Below are 21673 nucleotides of genomic sequence, written 5' to 3'. Positions count from 1 at the left end.
TGAGAGGTGAAATGGCGCAGAAAGGAGTTCAGCTGGAGAGAGAGTCATTCTCTTGTTCGATCTGTCTGGATCTACTGAAGGATCCGGTGACTACTTCCTGTGGACACAGCTACTGCATGAACTGTATTAAAAGCTTCTGGGATGGAGAGGATGAGAAGAAGATCTACAGCTGCCCTCAGTGTAGGCAGACCTTCACACCGAGGCCTGTCCTGCTGAAAAACACCATGTTAGCAGTTTTAGTGGAGGAACTGAAGAAGACTGGACTCCAAGCTGCTCCTGCTGATCACTGCTATGCTGGACCTGAAGATGTGGCCTGTGATGTCTGCACTGGGAGGAAACTGAAAGCCTTCAAGTCCTGTCTGGTGTGTCTGGCCTCTTACTGTGAGAACCACCTCCAGCCTCATTATGATGTGGCTCCGTTAAAGAAACACAAGCTGGTGGAGCCCTCCAAGAAGCTCCAGGAGAACATCTGCTCTCGTCACGACGAGGTGATGAAGATGTTCTGTCGTACTGATCAGCAGTGTATCTGTTATCTCTGCTCTGTGGATGAACATAAAGGCCACGACACCGTCTCAGCTGCAGCAGAAAGGACCGAGAGGCAGAGAGAGCTGGAGGTGAGTCGACTCAACATCCAGCAGAGGATCCAGGACAGAGAGAAAGATGTGAAGCTGCTCCAACAGGAGGTGGAGGCTGTCAATCGCTCCGCTGATAAAGCAGTGGAGGACAGTGAGAAGATCTTCACCGAGCTGATCCGTCTCATGGGGAAAAGAAGCTGTGATCTGAAGCAGCAGGTCAGATCCCAGCAGGAAAGTGAAGTGAGTCGAGTCAAAGAGCTTCAGGAGAAGCTGGAGCAGGAGATCACTGAGCTGAAGAGGAGAGACGCTGAGATGAAGCTGCTGTCACACACAGAGGATCACTACCAGTTTCTTCTTAACTACCCCTCACTGTCACCACTCACTGAATCTACATCCAGCATCAATATCCGTCCTCTGAGCTACTTTGAGGACGTGACGGCGGCTGTGTCAGAAGTCAGAGATAAACTACAGGACGTTCTGAGAGAGAAATGGACAAACGTCTCACAGACAGTGACTGAAGTGGATGTTTTACTGTCACAACCAGAGCCCAAGACCAGAGCTGGATTCTTAAAATATTCACGGGAAATCACACTGGATCCAAACACAGCACACACACAGCTGTTATTATCTGAGGGGAACAGAAAAGCAACATTAATGAAACAACAACAGTCTTATCCTAGTCACCCAGACAGATTCACTGGATGTTATCAGGTCCTGAGTAGAGAGAGTCTGACTGGACGTTGTTACTGGGAGGTGGAGAGGAGAGGGACAGGAGTTTATGTAGCAGTCGCATACAAGAGTATCAGGAGAGCAGGGGGGGGGATTGAATGTGTGTTTGGAAACAATGATAAATCTTGGGCGTTAGTTTGTAGCCAAAACAGTTATATATTTCGGTACAACAATATCAAAACCCCCGTCTCAGGTCCTCAGTCCTCCAGAGTAGGAGTGTACCTGGATCACAGTGCAGGTATTCTGTCCTTCTACAGCGTCTCTGAAACCATGACTCTCCTCCACAGAGTCCAGACCACATTCACTGAGCCTCTCTATGCTGGACTTAGGCTTTTTGGTTATGATGGAGTCACTGCTGAGTTGTGTAAACTGAAATAGACAGAAGTCATTTAAGGGTTAAATTCAGTGTTTTAACTCTTAAACTTCTCTGGTGTCCATCATTGTTGCTGCAGAGCTGATTTGTGTCTGGACCGCAGAGGACCAGCCCTACAAACACTAAAGTGTGTCACTGACTGACTGACTGAGTGATGAAGTTACAGGATTCATCAGCGACTGTTGCAGGTTCCTCATTGGTTGTTGCTCTTTCTAAATGAAAAGCTGGAGAACAGTTCAGTGTTTATGTTTTCTGGGGATTGTGTCAGCGGTTCATTGAATCATTACATCGTGCTGTTGTTGTGCATGTGCTATTGTTTATAGTAGTTTAAGTTACGTTACGTTGTGCTTCGTATTGTGTTACCACCGTGCATTCACACCAAGCAGGAAGCACATTAGCAAGCCACACGTCGCTACTGCGGTATGAACCCAAAATAAACACACTGTGCTGTGATTTAATATCAATAAACGGATCAAAATGATGCCGAAATAACGACATTATGATGTTGATTTGTAAAAAGAGTGAATTCATGCTTTGTCGGGTCTGTCCGCAACACAGCAAGCAAACAACTTTTAAAATGCTTGTTTTCTGAACGGAGTCCGGATCGATCAGTGCCAGGCTATGCTAACATTGTAGCTGCTCCATCAACACTCCATCTAGGAATAAACACGGCAGCAACAACATCAGTGATGACATCAACTTTGTAAGTATGTATATATTGTTACACACCACTTATATGATGAATGCTTTTGATACACATGCTTTAATAACAAGCTGAAATACTTTTAACCTGCAGACTGTATGTCATGATGATACATTTACACCTTGTATAAAATGTATAATATACTGACTAGTAAATGTCACCATTTACTATTACTGAATGCAATTTGATCATTATAAGTTGTCTTTCAATCAAACATTAAGATATAAGTGGAAAAAACTGTTCACAAAACATGATAGACATGACCACTGATTATTTGTGTAACAATTTAGCCACAAATTCACATTATTTCTATTCTATTGTCACATTCTACCAAAATGGCCGGTGTTGAACAACAAAATATGAATATAAGAAGTGTTTTCAGTCCAAAATGGCGGCGGTTCTGTAAATGTGTGAGTGTCTTCAGGTGGCTCCTTCCTGTGTCTGTTTCACTGCTCATGATGATCTTTGTTCAACTGAACTGATATTTCTCTGCATGAAAATGTAAACTTCTCTGTGCTCTAAATGTTTGATGAATATTTGTATATATATGTGTGTATGTGTGTGTGTGTGTGTGTGTGTGTGTGTGTGTGTGTGTGTGTGTGTTGTTGTTTCTCTTCCACTGCACGGGTCTTAAAGGAAGGTCTAGTGATTTATTTCTTATCATAGATATTCTGTTCTCACCACTTTTTGTAAAGATATCTAGAATCACATTTATTTGTTGGGCAGACTAAATGTTGTCGTCCAGATCGACGTACAAACGAGATCCTAAGATGTTTAATGAAACTGTAATTATCATGATCATAATCAATAAGGAAATCATTATTCTCTGTTACATCGCTGAGATTCTGCTCAAACAAACTGATTGTGTGGATGAAAATGAATCTGTACGTGAAATCACTGAACAAGAGTCATTTAGCAGACTTTACTGATGGGATGTGTGAACAAACTGAAGGTTTCTATAATCAATAAACAAGAATGAACTAAGTCTTTGCTTGTCTTTTTTCCAGGGTATCATACAAAGCTGAAGGAGTAAATGTGACTAGGAGAGAATAACTGAGGCAGTTTTCCTCCTGAAACACCACAAAGTCCAGTGTTCATGTTTAGAGTCAGTCAGTCTCTGTTAAAAAACAATCTAAAAAAAGATTAAAACTAAAAGGTAACATAACTTATTAGTTGTGACATGAGGATTTTGTTATCATAGTTATTGAACACAATCACAAGTTCATATATTGAATACAAATTCCAACTTCTTTCCCCACATACTGATAGAAGAACGCTCTTTTTCTCCACTTCAGCTCGTATTATTCCTCTGACGATACGCTCAACACTTGTTTCTACACCGTGTTCAGAACGTTTTATTTCCACTGGGCTTGTTGTCTCCTCTGTATAACCACAGCTGTGGTGCTTTGGTGATTCTCTGAGCAACCTGGAGAGCACACAAACGGGACCATTGTTTGTTCTTCATTCAAACCGTATCATGCAGCTTTAAACACAACAACTGTTGTGGATTTATGGCTTTTTAAACTGTTTTGGATACATGAACGAAACCGTCTTGCCACATGGACTCTACATCTCTTTCTTTACATATTTACATCTCTTTCTTTATGTGCATTTATTTTGTTTGTTGCAATACATGAGATTGATTTAAAGTGTGTATTAATCAAATCTCTTGGATTTTTGTGTAAGATGCATTACAAGAGCCACAATGAGGTGGATCACCAGACGCCACTGATTACTTCCAGAGTGAAGACAGGTGGAGCTACAGCTGACACAGATGACGGCCTGATTACTGAAGGATGCAATCGTCCAATAGGATGCTTTGTGTGTGTGTGTGTGTGTGTGTGTGTGTGTGTGTGTGTCTGGCAAAGCTGTATATAAAGTTGTTTCTGACACTCGCGTCTGTTTGACGTTGGTGTCGGCAGAGATGTTGGTTTTTGATTCAGTTTAACACTCTTTGACTAAAGACAACAACATAGAAAGAGTCAAGTCTATGTAGTGTTCTCCTTTTCCAGTTTGTTCAGAGCTCCAAAGCCTCAAACACATATCTGTTGGGGTGAAAGAGCTTCTTCGTTTCATTATCTGAGCAAAGAAAAAAGCCCATGTTTAAAATGCTGTTAGATAACTGGAAGTTTGGGGAATTTCTTCCTACTACTTTTCCTTTTTAACAAATCTACAATAATAGAGAGAATCCTGTAGTTCAGGCTTTTTTTCTCCATAAAACACCAGACTTTGAGAAAACTTAATAACACTTTTTACCATGATGACTACTGTGGGTTGTCAGCCTGATGACGACTAAAACTGGTGGACACATTTGAGTTTCAGATGTCCTACAGAACCTCTGTCTTTCCTTGAATCTAAACTTGTTAATACAATATATTGTATTACCCCAAGTGATGCTGTCCAGGTCTTGACCAGGGAGGTTTTATAGAGGAAACTTCATAACAAAAAAAAGAACTCACATCTGTGTCTTTAATTATTAGGGTGTCTTTAGGGTGTCTTGGTAGTGTGTAGGTCTGGGTAGTGTGTATGTCTGGGTAGTGTGTAGGTCTTGGTAGTGTGTAGGTCTTGGTTGACCCTCACCTTTTACCATCTTAGGTTTATGGTATTTCACATTCTTCCTGTTTTTGATCCTGGAATGAATGAAAGGTCACTATCCATCATTTTTCTCTCTCTCTCTCTCTCTCTCTCAATTCAATTCAATTCAAATGGCTTTATTGGCATGACGTAACACTGCACATGTTGCCAAAGCATATTCAAATGATGAATCTTTTTTTTTTACAATAATTACATTCATAAATATCGATTAAATAAAATAAAATACAAAATAATTTCAATCAATTAATTAATTTGAACAATGATATAAACAGGTAATATACAAATTAACAAACAAACAAACAACAACAAGGTGCAGACAGCTGTCCCTGTCCCTCAGTTCATGTCCCTGTCCCTCAGTTGATGGCAGGCAGCAACATAGGCTGCTACCAGCTCACAGGTCCTAGTGTCCTCCCCAGTAGGACAGATAATTTGTCTTCACCTGAGAGCTGTAGAAAACCTTTAGTTATTAAATTAATTTTATTGAAATATATTTCCCTGATGTTTTGATATTTCTCACATCTGGTGAGGAAGTGTAGTTCTGTCTCAGGCTCACTCAGGCTGCAGTGAGAACACAGCCATTGCTCTACAGGGAGTCAGGTCTTCCTGTGTCGCCCCTGTTCAATGGCGAGGCTGTGCTCACTCAGTCTGTACTTTGTCAAGGTTTTTCTTAAATGTAGATCAGTAACCATGCTCAGATAGTCTGCTATGGTGTACTGTTGGTTTAGAGCCAGATAGCACTGCATTCTGCTCTGTGCCTTTGTCTGTGTTTGCCAATAGGTGATGTAGTTTTGTTTTAACTGTGTTGTAATTTGGTTGAGTCTAATTGGTGGTCTGTTCTGGTCCTGAGGCCTTGGTGTGTTAGTGGAGAGGGTTGATGAACTCAGCCTCAGGACCAGCTGGGTAAGGGGGTTCCCCTTTCTGCTCATCTCTTGGCACTGCAGGGCTTGGTAATGATATGAGAGGGGGTCACTATGTTTTAGATGTGTCCAAAATTTAATTGCTCTTTTTTGTGGATACTGGCCTAATTCTGCCCTGCATGCATTATTTGTAGTTTTCCTCTGGACATGTAGGAGAATCTTACAGAACTCTGCATGCAGGGTCTCAGTGGGGTGTTTATCCCATTGAGTGAAGTCTTGGTTTGTAAGTGGACCCCACACCTCGCTGCCATAGAGTGCAATTGGTTCAATAACACACTCGATAAGTTTAAGCCAAATTTTAATCGGTATTTCGGTTTGGATATTTTTTTTAATGGCATAGAAAGCCCTGCGTGCTTTCTCTCTCAGCTCATGAACTGCCTCTTTAAAATGTCCAGTTGAACTCATTTTTAAACCGAGGTAATTGTAGTGTGTGCAGTGTCTCTCTCTCTCTCTCTCTCTCTCTCTCTCTCTCTCTCTCTCTCTCAGCACGTTTTAAAAACAACCGCAGTGCTGAACATGTACATGATGACAATGAATACAAAGCAAGCAATAATAAGAACAGAGTAAAAACAATGAACACTAGAATGGCACTCGGAGAGCGTAGACCTCCGCCAAGGTGCCTGACTTTAAAAACAGATCTCAGCTCACAGCTGGCGGTACCGTGAGGTGGTCGGCTTGTTATTAACACGGTGTGTTTCCGTGTAACGTATCGGCGGATGCCTCTCTCATTCAGCAGCCTTGTTATGTCTGTATAACGTTACACTACGTCGTCTCTCATCCCGTCATCTACCGCTTTTTTTTCTTTCTCACCACGGACGGACAGCAGCTCCCGTCGCACCTCGATGTCTCGCCACACATCCACACACGTATCTCTCTGCTCTCAGGAGGAAGAAGGCGGGGTCACGCGTCATCAACGTGTCATCAGCTACACTGCACATGTGTTATACCCTGTGGTCTTAATGCTCAGGCTGATTGGAATTCTTAAAAGAAAATCCTGAATCTGGATCATGATCCGGATCGCCACCAAAATCTAATGAATTGTTCATTGTGCTACACTCCACCCCTCCAAAACAATTCATTCAAATCCATCACGAACTTTTGCAGTAATCCTGATAACAGACAAACCAACGCTGATGAAAACATAACCTCGGGCGTTGAAGGAGGTAATAATGTGAATATAATAGCAGTAAAGGAGTTGCAGCTCAACAGAAAATTAACTTAATGAAACGCCAGCAAAAAGAGGTTCAACTATTCTGTTTGTCTGAGCTGTTGATATGAAAAGGTAAGCTGTTCCAGAGGTTAGCGGCGGAGGACTAAATTTAGATATGATTTTACTTGCATCTTGCACATCAGTATCTGATTCTAGTTAGCTCTAATGTGCTAAAATGCTGACTCATATCCGGGTGTTAGGACTCATTCCTGTAGCACTCTTTAGCTAGTGAGCTAGGCGACATGCATTCCCAAGACCCCCAACAGATCACGTCAAAGTTGCAACTAATTGTCATTGGTGATCTTTCCCCCTTAATCACTGAGATTGAGAACGGTTGACACCTTGATTACTCCCCTAGTCTAGCAGCCCCTTAAAGGGAGCAGCTGGTGGCCAAGCGGAGGCTCGGCTCACTCTGTTCTGCTCTGTTACTGCTGTTGAGGGAGATGAACATCAGACTAAGGTGCCGTTTGCAGTCTTATCTCCCCCCCGCGACGCTCGTGTAGCTTTATATGAAGAGCGTAGGATACGGTGTGTGTGCGTTGGCATGCTGGAGGATCACACGTGGGCCAATTGTTTGGTCACCGTAACTTGCGGCTCGAGGAACGAGGAAACTGGTGCTTCCTGTGTGACGTAGTTGGCTGTACGTGGCGGAGGAGGAGCTCTGTTGCCACTGCTGTTTTTGTCCCTTAGTTAGTTATTTCATTTATCCTATTTCTGGTTATTAAGTTATTTTTGGTTGTATTGGACTTTTGTATGTTGATTTATTTTTAATAATCTGTTTACCCGTTTACCTCTATCTTCTGCATTTGTGGTTAGTGTGTTTTGCTTTTGTTCATTTGCTTCTTTCTTTTTGTTTAAAGTGGTGGCCCAACACCAACATAGGTTTCTTGCTGTAATAGGGGAGGGGGCATTTATTTAGTTTATCTGTAAACCAGCTGTTGTGGAGGTAATCGGGAAGTGAACATTCCTAGCTCTCTGCCAGTTAACAGGACGGTTGGGTTGCTATATCCTTGCAGGTGGTTGGTCAGTGGGTGGAGGGATTCTTCTTGTGTTGGGGTTCTTATTGCATGTGGCTTGCTGTGTCCTCCTAACCCCTGTGTGCTCTTTACCTTGCAGTGTGAGTGGAAGTAACTGTGTTTTTCCAACTACTGGTGGTGGTGGTGAACTGTTCTGCATTTCCTCTCCCCTCACTCCATTCCTCCTGTGGGTTTCCCTGGCACCCTTCCTCCTGTACTGGTAAGGTTAGTGGTGTAGTGACATTTTTAAAAACATTTGAACTCTATTTTTGTAATAAAGGACATTATTTTTCTAGCCTGGCCTCTCTTGCAGCTTTTATCATTGCAGCAACTAATCACCATTTTTTAATTTAAATAAAAGTTATTTGATTTTGAAACTTGAAACTCACGTCTCTGCCCCGTCTCTTTATCAAGGAACTTGTGTAATTTGGTTGGGTTATGCTCTGGGTGAAATTCCCAGAGTGGCGTTGTCGGGTTGTAATAGCCTGGGTTTCTGCTAAGTGCCCGGGTTACATAATAATTATGAATTTTGTAGTGGAGTTATTAAAACAGATTGCTCCGTCCTGGCCGAACAGTCACCGTCGGTGCAGAGAAGGCGTCATGGTCTCAGTGGTCACGCAGTGCAGCAGCTGAGTAGAGCCTCACTTCTGGATATTTTGCGCATGCTTACTTTGAGGAATTGATGTAAGCACAAATTCTCAATTCATATTTGAGTTGTGACATACATCTTTCAAAATGATTTCCTTAAATTTGAATAACATAGTTTAAGATAAAATGTGCATGTTAGAGCCATTTGTTCAGTAGAAATATCTGTGGTTAATTTACATTTTGTTTTATTTGCTTGAGATAAATAACTCTGTAGTTTCACTGCAGTGTGCTCAATAAGGACCAATTGTGACTGCAGCCAGTCCTGTATTCTGATTGGGCGAAAGCTAAATTGTGCTGCATGTGCTCGTTAAACGATTCAGTTGAAGCTATGGAGCCTGGAGAGCACACTAGTCTTTGACCGTGCTTAATATACCGTGCTTAATATTACTGTTCTTACCTTTTTACTGCTTATGTTTTTGATATTTTGTTACCATTTTTGTATTTGAAGACTAAAGAAAGATTTTCAGTAAACGGTTGAAATGAAGAACATGGACTACGGAGTTTTATTGAAACACGCGTCAACTACATGCTTGGACTCTATAGCTTAAGTGGGCATCTTTAAGAAATAGACGGAGCCACACTTACAACGTGGCTGATTTGCAGTCTAATAATACTAACTAGAAAATGCATTTCCTGCTGAAAATGCGTGGGAATGCTGACAGCTGAAAGGACCTGCAGGATCTCTGTTCTAGTCAGCTGCTCGATAGCGGTGTTTTAGTTTTAGTCTTTTCAAGTTATATTGAGTGTAGGGAGCCTTCCTTTAGGCCTGTTTTCATTTAGTGTTCCCCTTCTCCCTTTGAATCGCTTGCGATTTTTGTGGTTATCCTTCAGGAGTAACTTTAAGATTCCCCTGGGGCCTCATGTATAAACGGTGCGCACGTACTAAAATGTTGCGTACGCTGTGTTTCACGCTCACGCCGGGATGTATAAAAGTGTGCGGGCCGTCCTCCAAACTCTGTCATCTGGCAGTGTCAAACTACAAAGTACTGAAACTCGCTAAATGCGTAAAAATATGTTTTCCACTCAACTTACTGAGTTTTATTTATGATGTGGGATCCAAAAAAACCCACATATTTCTTTACTGGTTTGCGCATAAAGTTTAACATCAGAAGGCACAACAAAAACACATTTAAACCTATTTCCCAGAGATGACATGCCTTAACCACTGTATCAAAACCAAAATCGCGTGCTGCACAATGTGGCAGACCAACATGCTGTGTCTGTGCTCCAGAGGAGCTTCAGATGGATGAACCGGACCCTGGCACACCTAACAATGAGCCAAAAGCAGCAGCTTTACAGCGCCGTTTAGATGCAACACACAGAATGTAAAGCAATGAGGTGAGTTGAGACAAACATTTATTTTTCAACAAGGTCTTTTAATATATAACTTATCCCACCAAGAACCTCATTCATTCTTTTTAATTCGTTGCATATATATTCTTCATTGTATTGACAATCTCTCTCTGTGACTCACAGCACAGCGTTAGTGAGGACACGGCCAGACCGCCGCCCCTCAGCAGTCGAGGCTCGGGCGCAGCTGACCGTTCTTCTTTTTGTTCCTTTTCCAGCGTGATTTGCCGTTGTTATTTGGACAATAGGTGACAGCATGGAGCGTGTTTATAGTCATTTGCATAGTTATTAATGGGAGGAGACAAGGCGGACCAAGTGGCACGTGCAGCTGCTCTCAATTTCACGTTCATTGAGATGTATAAAGGAAAGGTACGCAGGAACAGGCGTACGCACAGTTTTCTACATGTGGAAATTTCTGTGCTTACGTACTTTTCCAATTTTGTTAGTACGCCATCTTCCAGTGTGAAAGCTGCGCAGTCTTTTATACATGAGGCCCCTGGTCCGCAATTGCGTCCCTCCCCCTGTCCTCCTGATGGTTAACTTAACGGAAAATGTTCTGGGGTCTCATTTATAACCGTTGCGTACGCACAAAACGGGGCCTGAAATGTGCGTACGCCACTTCCCACGCAACAGTTGTGATCTATAAAAACAAACTTGACGGGAGGACGTGCGCACCGGTACGGAAACTTTGACCCGTGCGTACGCATATTATGGAGGTACTGAGGCAGGGGAAACTGGAGACGCAGATGAATTGAAGCCAGACTGTAGACATTAAATGTCATTATACGTATAATGATACCTCTCACACATTTAACTTCACTTCATACTTATATCCACTTTATCATAAACATTTAAAACAGCAGTGTTCTTTGTGCTAGTGAGCCATAACTATTACATAAGCACCTTACAAATGTAAAAGATCAACTCAAATCTCAAAGCAAATTCCGCTCAATATCTCATCAGCGCTGTCTCACCATCATGTCCCCCCCTCCACCACCGGAGCTCAGAGGAGATCTGAGAGGAGAGGACCGGACTTCCGAGAGTCGGAGTCAGCTGTGGAGCAGCTGATGAAATCATCATCATCGGTTGTAGAAATCCAAGATTATATCAAATAGCATTAAAGAATGGCAGAACAGAGCGCCAATAGTTTTAATAATATCTTCTAATAGTGTGCAGATATCACCAAGTACCATATTAGTTTTCATAAAGTTGTTGTGTAAAATCGCTGCAGTAAACATGATGTAACCCTCTGGGAAAACCAGTTGTTTCTAAAACATTTAGAGATATTTCCCTCACTGAAAATTACTTTTATTTAATAAATAACCACATTCTATATTTTATTCTGAAATTAATTTATCATTGTTTATTTTATTTCCGTTTTTGCTCAGAGTTTTAACTTTGCATCAGGATGTGTTCTACCGGTCAAAAACTTGACAACAAATAAGCTCATTGGTTCAAAGTGAAATAACTGTTGCTATTGGTGTCAAACATTCCAAGTGGGAGTGCAATCAGCCCGGTGTTGTTTAACATAATGATAAATGATATATTTGAAAATTTAGATGGATGCATCAAATCAGCGATATATGCAGATGATGGGGCAATATGGATGAGGGGAAGAAATGTGCCATATGTGATGGAAAATATAAGGAAAGCAATAGGGAAAGTGGAGAAATGGTCATATGAGTGGGGATTCAAAATGTCAATAAATAAAACATGTTATATGATATTTACAAAAAAGAGAAACATTAATACTGAGAATTTAACATTATATGGTCAGTTGATGGAGAGGGTGAATGAATACAAATATCTGGGTCTATGGTTAGACAGTAAATATACATGGCATGTTCATATAAAACATCTGGAAACAAAATGCAAAAAAGTAATAAATGTACTACGAGCTGTGGCTGGATGTAACTGGGGGGCAGATAAACAGTCATTGATTGACATATATAGGGCGAACATGAGATCAACAATGGATTATGGTTGTATAGTTTATGGAGCAGCAGCAAAGACATCATTACAAAAAGTGGATAGAGTACAGTGTAGAGCATTACGGTTATGTATCGGAGCTATCAAATCAACACCCATTAATGCAGTATTAATTGAAACAGGAGAGACTACACTGGAATTAAGAAGAGAGAAATTAGCTCTAGCATACTGGGTCAGGTTAAAAGGAAGCGGAGAAGAAAATCCTACAAAGGTAACATTACAAAACTGCTGGGAATACTCTAAGTTTCAAGGGTATGGATTTGGATGGACAATGGAAGAAAAAGTGCGGACATATGGATTGGAGGCCTTAGAGTTCACCAGGTCGACACCAATAAGCAGCGTACCCCCCTGGCTGCTCCCAGAAGTTAAAATAGACATGAGTATCATTGAAAAGAAAAGGGAATGGCAAGTAAATGAAGTGGGAGTTAAAACAAGTGTGTACCTAAGGAACAGCTATAATAATTATCTCAAAATATATACAGATGGATCCAAAAATAAACAGGAGTGTGTGGGAGTCGGTATATATATTCCAGAATTTAAAATATCTATTTCCAAAAGACTTTCAGACCAGGTATCAGTGTACACAGCAGAAATAGTGGCAATCATTATTACAATGCAGTGGGTGGAGGAGGTCAGACCTGACCGAGTGGTGATATGCACAGATTCAAAAGCTGTTTTGGAAAGTATACATTCAACAAAAGCTGTAAGGCAAGATCTAATCATTGAACTGTACTATAGCTTGCTAAGACTACACAGAGGGGGTATAGATGTATTATTCTGTTGGGTTCCAGCACACGAGGGGGTGAAAGGAAATGAGTTTGCAGATAAACTAGCAAAAAGTTCACTGCAAAAAGACATTACAGAACCAGTTTTACTTGGGAAAGGAGAAGGAAAAGCTGTGATTAAAAGGAAAGGAGTTGAGATATGGCAGAAAAGATGGGAGGAGGACCAGAAAGGAAGGAGATATTTCAAAATACAAAAGTCGGTCATAACAAAGACGTATAAAGAAAGGAACAGAAGGGAAGAAATCATGGCACGTTGGCTTTAATGGGGAAAAGGAACAGTGACAAGTGTGGGGATTGTGGTGATAAAGAAAATGTGGAGCATATCCTAATTCAATGTAAAAAGTATGAGGCTGAAAGAAAAAGACTACAGGACCAAGTCAGAGAGGAGGGACGGGACTGGGATCTGATGGGGATACTGGGAACAGAGGGTGAGGGGGTTGAAGGCACCAGGAAGGCATTATTAATGTTCTTAAGAGACACAGGATTGGTGGGTAGAATTTAAGAGTAGGAGTAAAGTGCAAATGACATGATGTTACACACTCTTGTACAGTAGGTGGCGGTATGCACCTTAAAGTTGGTTGCGATCCGCCAGAAACCGAGAGAAGAGAAGAAGAAGAAACATCCCAAGTCCCGCCTCCTCACTCAGGTTAGAGACGCAGTGTGGAAAACACGGAGATTGATGAGAGAGCAGCGGAGAAGCTGGATTTACAGAGTGATATTATTACTACTTATACTTGATATACTACTGAACAGAGAGAAGTAAAACTATATATGAGCCAGTAAGAGCTCCGTCACCTATTGAAGCGACCTGAGAACATCTGAGAGCATCGTTTGATTCTTTTCTTTTCTCGGTGCGTTCCAAACATTAAAGCAGCCGCCGCACATGGCAACACGAGTCAAATGCTCTGAGAGCTGGCATAGCGAAATGTTTTGCCACTGAGCTGTATTCTAAAATGATATTTTGTATTTCTTTGGTGATAGAGGCAGAAAGAAATATGTGTGTGTAATATGTGTGTGTTATTTACATTGTGTGGACAGAGAGGGATTCTTTAGCTGAAGTTCATGGGTTATGAGATTAGCTTGATTCTGTTCATCCCTGTGCTGCTTGTGTGCATCAACGCAAGGTGTCAGTGTTGTGACAGGGAAAGTATTCACATTGCCTTACTCACAATATTCACATATAGTGAGTATTTAATGTTTAAACTGTAGGTTGTTTGCATAATAATCTACAACTCAAATGGGTTCACAATTATGAAAGTCATTTAATAGTGTTGTTTACACTTTACTATTGAGTGGTTTATAATAATAGTGAGGTTGACATATTTCATATGTTAATATTACGATGCAAGTTAATATTGTGATGCAACAGTTCTCCTACATTCATGGGTTAAGCATTGAAAAGTTGTATTATATGTTGATATTGATCAAATTAAACTGTACAGTTAAGAGCTTGGATAGATTTGCATATATTGCTATATATATAGCAATTCTTCTATAATTCTTCTTTCTCTGACTCTGTGGCAGAAACCCTCATCCACGCTTTCGTCACCTCCCGTTTGGACTACTGCAATGGAGTTCTGTCCGGGGTTCCCAGCAAAGCCCTGGACAGGCTCCAGTATGTGCAAAACTCGACTGCCAGGGTTCTCACCCGCACCAAGCCCTGGCAGCACATCACCCCCACACTCATCCACCTCCACTGGCTCCCGGTCAAGTCCCGCATCACCTACAAGATCCTCCTCCTCACCTACAAATCCCTCAACGCCCTGGCTCCTCAGTATTTATCTAACCTCCTCCACCCTTACACACAGCCCCGGAACCTTAGATCCTCAGGCACGGGTCAGCTCTCCGTCCCTCACACAAGAATGAGAACTTTTGGGGACAGAGCCTTCAGTGTGACAGCCCCCACCCTCTGGAACTCTCTCCCCATAGAGCTCCGCAATGCACCATCTCTGGACACCTTCAAAAGACTCCTCAAAACCCACCTCTTCACCAAGGCCTATGGCCTCTAGCTACTGTTACATTTGTTGTGTTTATTTATGTCTTTGTTAAGCGTCCTTGGGTTTCATGAAAGGCGCTATATAAATCCAAGCTATTATTATTATTATTATTATTATTATTATTATTATTATTATTATTATTATTATAAGCCGTGTTATTTTACACAGGCTAGGTTTTCTGGATACCCTTGAACTCCGGATTTGGATTGGAATCTCTCCCTGACGAGGGGGATGGCGAGCTACCCGTGCTGAGCACCTGGATTGAGGAGCGCTTTCAACTTTCATCTGCCTTGCTGTCAGTGTGGTAGGACTGTGGGGAAGGACCTCAAAAGACAATTGGATCTGAACATTTTATTTTGGGGATTACTTTTATTTTTTAGGGTGCACCCAGTTCAATAGACATTTCAAACTGAACAAAACTGAATGTCGGCAGTAATTGTGAATTTATTCTGTGTCAATACAATCATTTTCCCTTAAACTTAATTCTGTGTTCTGCTTACTCATTGTGGTATCCGATTCCTGTTCATTATTCCTCTCTACGAATCTAGGTTATACTAGTCCAGTGTATACTTATTCATCAGGTGGGTTACAATGACATGACTTATTCATTTATTTATGGTTTATTAGATAGGGACAGATACAGTATACATATAGACAAAATGAAAATGGCTATCCGATGCAACTATCAGACTGTCTCCAGTGCGCCACACACTCTGCCTCCTCCAGTCATCTCCAAACAGCACATCTTCACCAGTATGGATTGTGTAAATTAACAAAGTGTGTAAATGAAGCCAGTGACAGCTCTCACACAATCGTTACACTCCATATCAGCATTATCATTATCAGTCCTAATCATAATGCAGGACAAGTTCACTATAAAAACTTAAATAATAAATAAATAAATAATAAATAGTGTACACCTGTCAAACTTCCTTTTTTCTAATGATATCCAGGTGGGGGATATTACTGATTGTCTTGATCATTTTAAGTGAATGGATCAGTCTGATTGCTGTAAAGATATAAACACAGCGGTGAGACTCGGAACATGCTGCATGGTGCTGGTGGATATACCGTCACTGTGAGGACTACGTGACGTGAATGAGAGAATCAGGGGGGAACGAGTGTTCAGAGACCTCCTCACCTACAAACACCTCCATCTCTGTGTCAGAAAAACTCCTTTTCTTGGTCTTCCTCTTGGGAGTTGCCGTGATTCACCGTAAAGAACCACTGATCAACAACAGGCTCATTCACATGCAGAAACATTCATGAGGTGCTTTGCATCGACCATTTATGGTTGAATGTGGGCGTGTAGTGGGCGGAATATGAGGCGGATCCACGTGCGCACATTTCCAGGTGGAGTGTGATTTATAAAGGGAACATTGCGTGCAGGTGTGCGTACGCACAGTTTTATAAGTCAGATTTTTTTTTGGCGCACGCCATTTTTAGGCTTTTGTGCACACATACATTTTTAGTATGGATCCTACGCACTGTTTTATAAAAGAGACCCCTGGTAATTTTCTTCCAGGACATTTTCTGTTTTTCTTCAGATGTTTTTTCTTAGAGTGTGGTGGCTGATCAGCACAAGACCTACGAAAAATATGAAAATGTTCTAAAATGTCCCGTGGTACCAGTCCATCTCTCCCCTCATTCACCAACGTTCAGGGGAACCACCCTATGTTTTCCCTGACAAGACAACATTATTTTTCATACTGCCTGCCTGAATATATCTGTATTCTCCCTCCGTCTGAAACGCTCCGCAAAACCAAGCAAACCAACAACGTGCGCACTTTAATCACGTCCAAAACATTCAAATTTGTGGATCCCAAAGTGTAAACAATGTGCTGGAGTATGGCAATGGAATATTTAATTGGATTTCTTTTGGTCAAACTTTGCCTCCAGCAACCCGCTTCCTCAGTTCTTGTATCATGCCGCAACCCGGCCAGCGTTTGCTGTTATACAATAGTATATACATGTTTTTAAAGTGCTATTGCATATCAAAAAAATAAAACAAAATAATGAATCCTACTGGAGTTGGCACCTTGCCGTGGTGGAGAAGCTTGTGTGTCTCTTTAACCCTGTATTTCAACAGGAGACTGACCTAAGTTTCCTTATAAGTTCAACCAAGTCAGCTTGGTCACAGGTTAGAGACCGGACAAATATCAGCTCCTTTGCTCAGATTTGAAGGCCATTGCAAAAATAAAACATTGTCATATGAACCTGAAGTGCTTACTCCAACTAAAAAGTTCTCATGTCATCTGTGACTAGAAGATACCGCAATCTCTGAACTTCACCCAACGTTATCTCTGTCAGTTTTACTGCTAGCAATACAACCCAAAGTTCAGCATCACTTTAACTGTGATTAGAGGTTACTGGCAACCAATAAAAGTATCCAGCGTTATCTCTGTCAGTTTTACTGCTTTATTGGTTGTCATTCTACCATGAAGGCATGGGGGTGAAGTTTGACCCTGAAGTGACCATGCTCCTTTTATTTGGTTTTCATGTTTTTCTCAGGTTAAAAGCTTTTAAAAAGTACCCTTAAAAAATGAGGAGGTAAAAAAATCATTTCTGTGATCTTCTGACATCTGATCTCATCAGCTTGAACGCACCTTGGAAATCATCAAGAGTCGTAAAATCAGTTTTCTGCAACGTTTTGGAAAACCTATTTTGCGGCCATTTCGGAAAATGGCTAGGGCCGAATTGGCAGCGCCCCGATATCTATATCTTTTCGTGACATATAACCCTACATCTGTGCCTAACTTGTTGCTTTTATCGCAAAATGCACAATTGTTACGAATATTTCAGCTTAGCTGCCCCGCTGTTACATGAGATTTAGATTTATTTTTCATTTCTTTTCTGTAAATCTTTTAATCTGGAAAGAACTTTGTACTTAAGTTTGACAAGTGTTATATAAATTATTATTATTATTACTACACTAGTTGCCTAGGAGACTTACAGTACGTACTTTGTAAGGGCAGCTGCAGTGTACTAGAAGTAAAAAGGAAAAGTATGTGATTTGGGACGTAGTCAGTCGTGCTGCTCCTCGTCCTGGAATGATTCATAGCTTGATAACTCCTCCCTCCTCTTCCTGCTCTCAAACACAGACTGCTACACTCGGTCCTCTTATTTCCTTGTTCCCTCCCCTTCAGATCGACAGTTTGAAGGTGGGTGTAACCAACATAACACATGATGATTACATCACAGCTCAAACTAGTGTCGGTTCTCAGGAAGTGAAACTCAGACAGTCGTTGCTACTGAGAGGTGAAATGGCGCAGAAAGGAGTTCAGCTGGACCAGGAAGCAATCTCTTGTTCGATCTGTCTGGATCTACTGAAGGATCCGGTGACTACTACCTGTGGACACAGCTACTGCATGAACTGTATTAAAAGCTTCTGGGATGGAGAGGATGAGAAGAAGATCTACAGCTGCCCTCAGTGTAGGCAGACCTTCACACCGAGGCCTGTCCTGCTGAAAAACACCATGTTAGCAGTTTTAGTGGAGGAACTGAAGAAGACTGGACTCCAAGCTGCTCCTGCTGATCACTGCTATGCTGGACCTGAAGATGTGGCCTGTGATGTCTGCACTGGGAGGAAACTGAAAGCCTTCAAGTCTTGTCTGGTGTGTCTGGCCTCTTACTGTGAGAAACACCTCCAGCCTCATTATGATGTGGCTCCGTTAAAGAAACACAAGCTGGTGGAGCCCTCCAAGAAGCTCCAGGAGAACATCTGCTCTCGTCACGACGAGGTGATGAAGATGTTCTGTCGTACTGATCAGCAGTGTATCTGTTATCTCTGCTCTGTGGATGAACATAAAGGCCACGACATCGTCTCAGCTGCAGCAGAAAGGACCGAGAGGCAGAGAGAGCTGGAGGTGAGTCGACTCAACATCCAGCAGAGGATCCAGGACAGAGAGAAAGATGTGAAGCTGCTCCAACAGGAGGTGGAGGCTGTCAATCGCTCTGCTGATAAAGCAGTGGAGGACAGTGAGAAGATCTTCACCGAGCTGATCCGTCTCATGGAGAAAAGAAGCTGTGATGTGAAGCAGCAGGTCAGATCCCAGCAGAAAAGTGAAGTGAGTCGAGTCAAAGAGCTTCAGGAGAAGCTGGAGCAGGAGATCACTGAGCTGAAGAGGAGAGACGCTGAGATGAAGCTGCTGTCACACACAGAGGATCACAACCAGTTTCTTCTTAACTACCCCTCACTGTCACCACTCACTGAATCTACATCCAGCATCAATATCCGTCCTCTGAGCTACTTTGAGGACGTGACGGCGGCTGTGTCAGAAGTCAGAGATAAACTACAGGACGTTCTGAGAGAGAAATGGACAAACGTCTCACAGACAGGGACTGAAGTGGATGTTTTACTGTCACAACCAGAGCCCAAGACCAGAGCTGGATTCTTACAATATTCACGAGAAATCACACTGGATCCAAACACAGCACACACACTGCTGTTATTATCTGAGGGGAACAGAAAAGCAACATTTATGAGACAACATCAGTCTTATCCTAGTCACCCAGACAGATTCACTGGATGGCCTCAGGTCCTGAGTAGAGAGAGTCTGACTGGACGTTGTTACTGGGAGGTGGAGTGGAGAGGGGGAGGAGTTTATGTAGCAGTCACATACAAGAGTATCAGGAGAGCAGGGGTGAATGAATGTTTGTTTGGACACAATGATAAATCTTGGGCGTTACTTTGTAAACAAAACAGTTCTATATTTCGGTACAACAAAGTCCAAACCCCCGTCTCAGGTCCTCCGTCCTCCAGAGTAGGAGTGTACCTGGATCACAGTGCAGGTATTCTGTCCTTCTACAGCGTCTCTGAAACCATGACTCTCCTCCACAGAGTCCAGACCACATTCACTGAGCCTCTCTATGCTGGACTTTATCTTTATGGTTATGATGGAAACACTGCTGAGTTGTGTAAACTGAAATAGACAGAAGTCATTTAAGGGTTAAATTCAGTGTTTTAACTCTTAAACTTCTCTGGTGTCCATCATTGTTGCTGCAGAGCTGATTTGTGTCTGGACCGCAGAGGACCAGCCCTACAAACACTAAAGTGTGTCACTGACTGACTGACTGAGTGATGAAGTTACAGGATTCATCAGCGACTGTTGCAGGTTCCTCATTGGTTGTTGCTCTTTCTAAATGAAAAGCTGGAGAACAGTTCAGTGTTTATGTTTTCTGGGGATTGTGTCAGCGGTTCATTGAATCATTACATCGTGCTGTTGTTGTGCATGTGCTATTGTTTATAGTAGTTTAAGTTACGTTACGTTGTGCTTCGTATTGTGTTACCACCGTGCATTCACACCAAGCAGGAAGCACATTAGCAAGCCACACGTCGCTACTGCGGTATGAACCCAAAATAAACACACTGTGCTGTGATTTAATATCAATAAACGGATCAAAATGATGCCGAAATAACGATAATATGATGTTGATTTGTAAAAAGAGTGAATTCATGCTTTGTCGGGTCTGTCCGCAACACAGCAAGCAAACAACTTTTAAAATGCTTGTTTTCTGAACGGAGTCCGGATCGATCAGTGCCAGGCTATGCTAACATTGTAGCTGCTCCATCAACACTCCATCTAGGAATAAACACGGCAGCAACAACATCAGTGATGACGTCAACTTTGTAAGTATGTATATATTGTTACACACCACTTATATGATGAATGCTTTTGATACACATGCTTTAATAACAAGCTGAAATACTTTTAACCTGCAGACTGTATGTCATGATGATACATTTACACCTTGTATAAAATGTATAATATACTGACTAGTAAATGTCACCATTTACTATTACTGAATGCAATTTGATCATTATAAGTTGTCTTTCAATCAAACATTAAGATATAAGTGGAAAAACCTGTTCATAAAACATGATAGACATGACCACTGATTATTTGTGTAACAATTTAGCCACAAATTCACATCCTGACCAGATACGGTCCAGACAGATACTCGCTTTAGACTGAGTCTTGTTCTTTTCATGTCTTCACTGCACAGAGATCAGCTGTCAATCAAACATTATGGGCTCTACTTTGTAAACTTCTCTGTGCTCTAAATGTTTGATGAATATTTGTATATATATGTATATATATATATGTGTGTGTGTGTGTGTGTGTGTGTGTGTGTGTGTGTGTGTTGTTGTTTCTCTTCCACTGCACGGGTCTTAAAGGAAGGTCTAGTGATTTATTTCTTATCATAGATATTCTGTTCTCACCACTTTTTGTAAAGATATCTAGAATCACATTTATTGGTTGGGCAGACTAAATGTTGTCGTCCAGATCGACGTACAAACGAGATCCTAAGATGTTTAATGAAACTGTAATTATCATGATCATAATCAATAAGGAAATCATTATTCTCTGTTACATCGCTGAGATTCTGCTCAAACAAACTGATTGTGTGGATGAAAATGAATCTGTACGTGAAATCATTGAACAAGAGTCATTTAGCAGACTTTACTGATGGGATGTGTGAACAAACTGAAGGTTTCTATAATCAATAAACAAGAATGAACTAAGTCTTTGCTTGTCTTTTTTCCAGGGTATCATACAAAGCTGATGGAGTAAATGTGACTAGGAGAGAATAACTGAGGCAGTTTTCCTCCTGAAACACCACAAAGTCCAGTGTTCATGTTTAGAGTCGGTCAGTCTCTGTTTAAAAACAATCTAAAGAAAGATTAAAACTAAAAGGTAACATAACTTATTAGTTGTGACATGAGGATTTTGTTATCATAGTTATTGAACACAATCACAAGTTCATATATTGAATACAAATTCC

General features: G+C 41.5%; 2 protein-coding genes across 2 annotated transcripts; both read left to right on the top strand.

Moving 5' to 3' along the window:
- On the top strand, nt 1-1741 carry LOC141777611 (tripartite motif-containing protein 16-like). The gene has a single exon (XM_074652040.1). The coding sequence runs from the start codon at nt 12-14 to the stop codon at nt 1680-1682; it is 1671 nt and encodes a 556-aa protein (XP_074508141.1). The 5' UTR covers nt 1-11; the 3' UTR covers nt 1683-1741.
- A 16394-nt stretch (nt 1742-18135) lies between these two features.
- LOC141777603 (tripartite motif-containing protein 16-like) lies at nt 18136-19818 on the top strand. Its single transcript, XM_074652029.1, has one exon. The coding sequence runs from the start codon at nt 18151-18153 to the stop codon at nt 19816-19818; it is 1668 nt and encodes a 555-aa protein (XP_074508130.1). The 5' UTR covers nt 18136-18150.
- Nucleotides 19819-21673: the final 1855 nt, after the last annotated feature.

Source organism: Sebastes fasciatus, chromosome 1, assembly GCF_043250625.1.
Source record: "Sebastes fasciatus isolate fSebFas1 chromosome 1, fSebFas1.pri, whole genome shotgun sequence".
Classification (NCBI taxonomy): Eukaryota; Metazoa; Chordata; class Actinopteri; order Perciformes; family Sebastidae; genus Sebastes; species Sebastes fasciatus.
The sequence above is the reverse complement of the archived record's forward strand: the minus strand, read 5'-3'. Positions and strand labels throughout refer to the sequence as shown.

What these genes read in the sequence shown, in the direction of transcription:
- LOC141777611 (XM_074652040.1), top strand. Translation starts at nt 12, where the DNA reads ATGGCGCAGAAAGGAGTTCAGCTGGAGAGAGAGTCATTCTCTTGTTCG.
- LOC141777603 (XM_074652029.1), top strand. Translation starts at nt 18,151, where the DNA reads ATGGCGCAGAAAGGAGTTCAGCTGGACCAGGAAGCAATCTCTTGTTCG.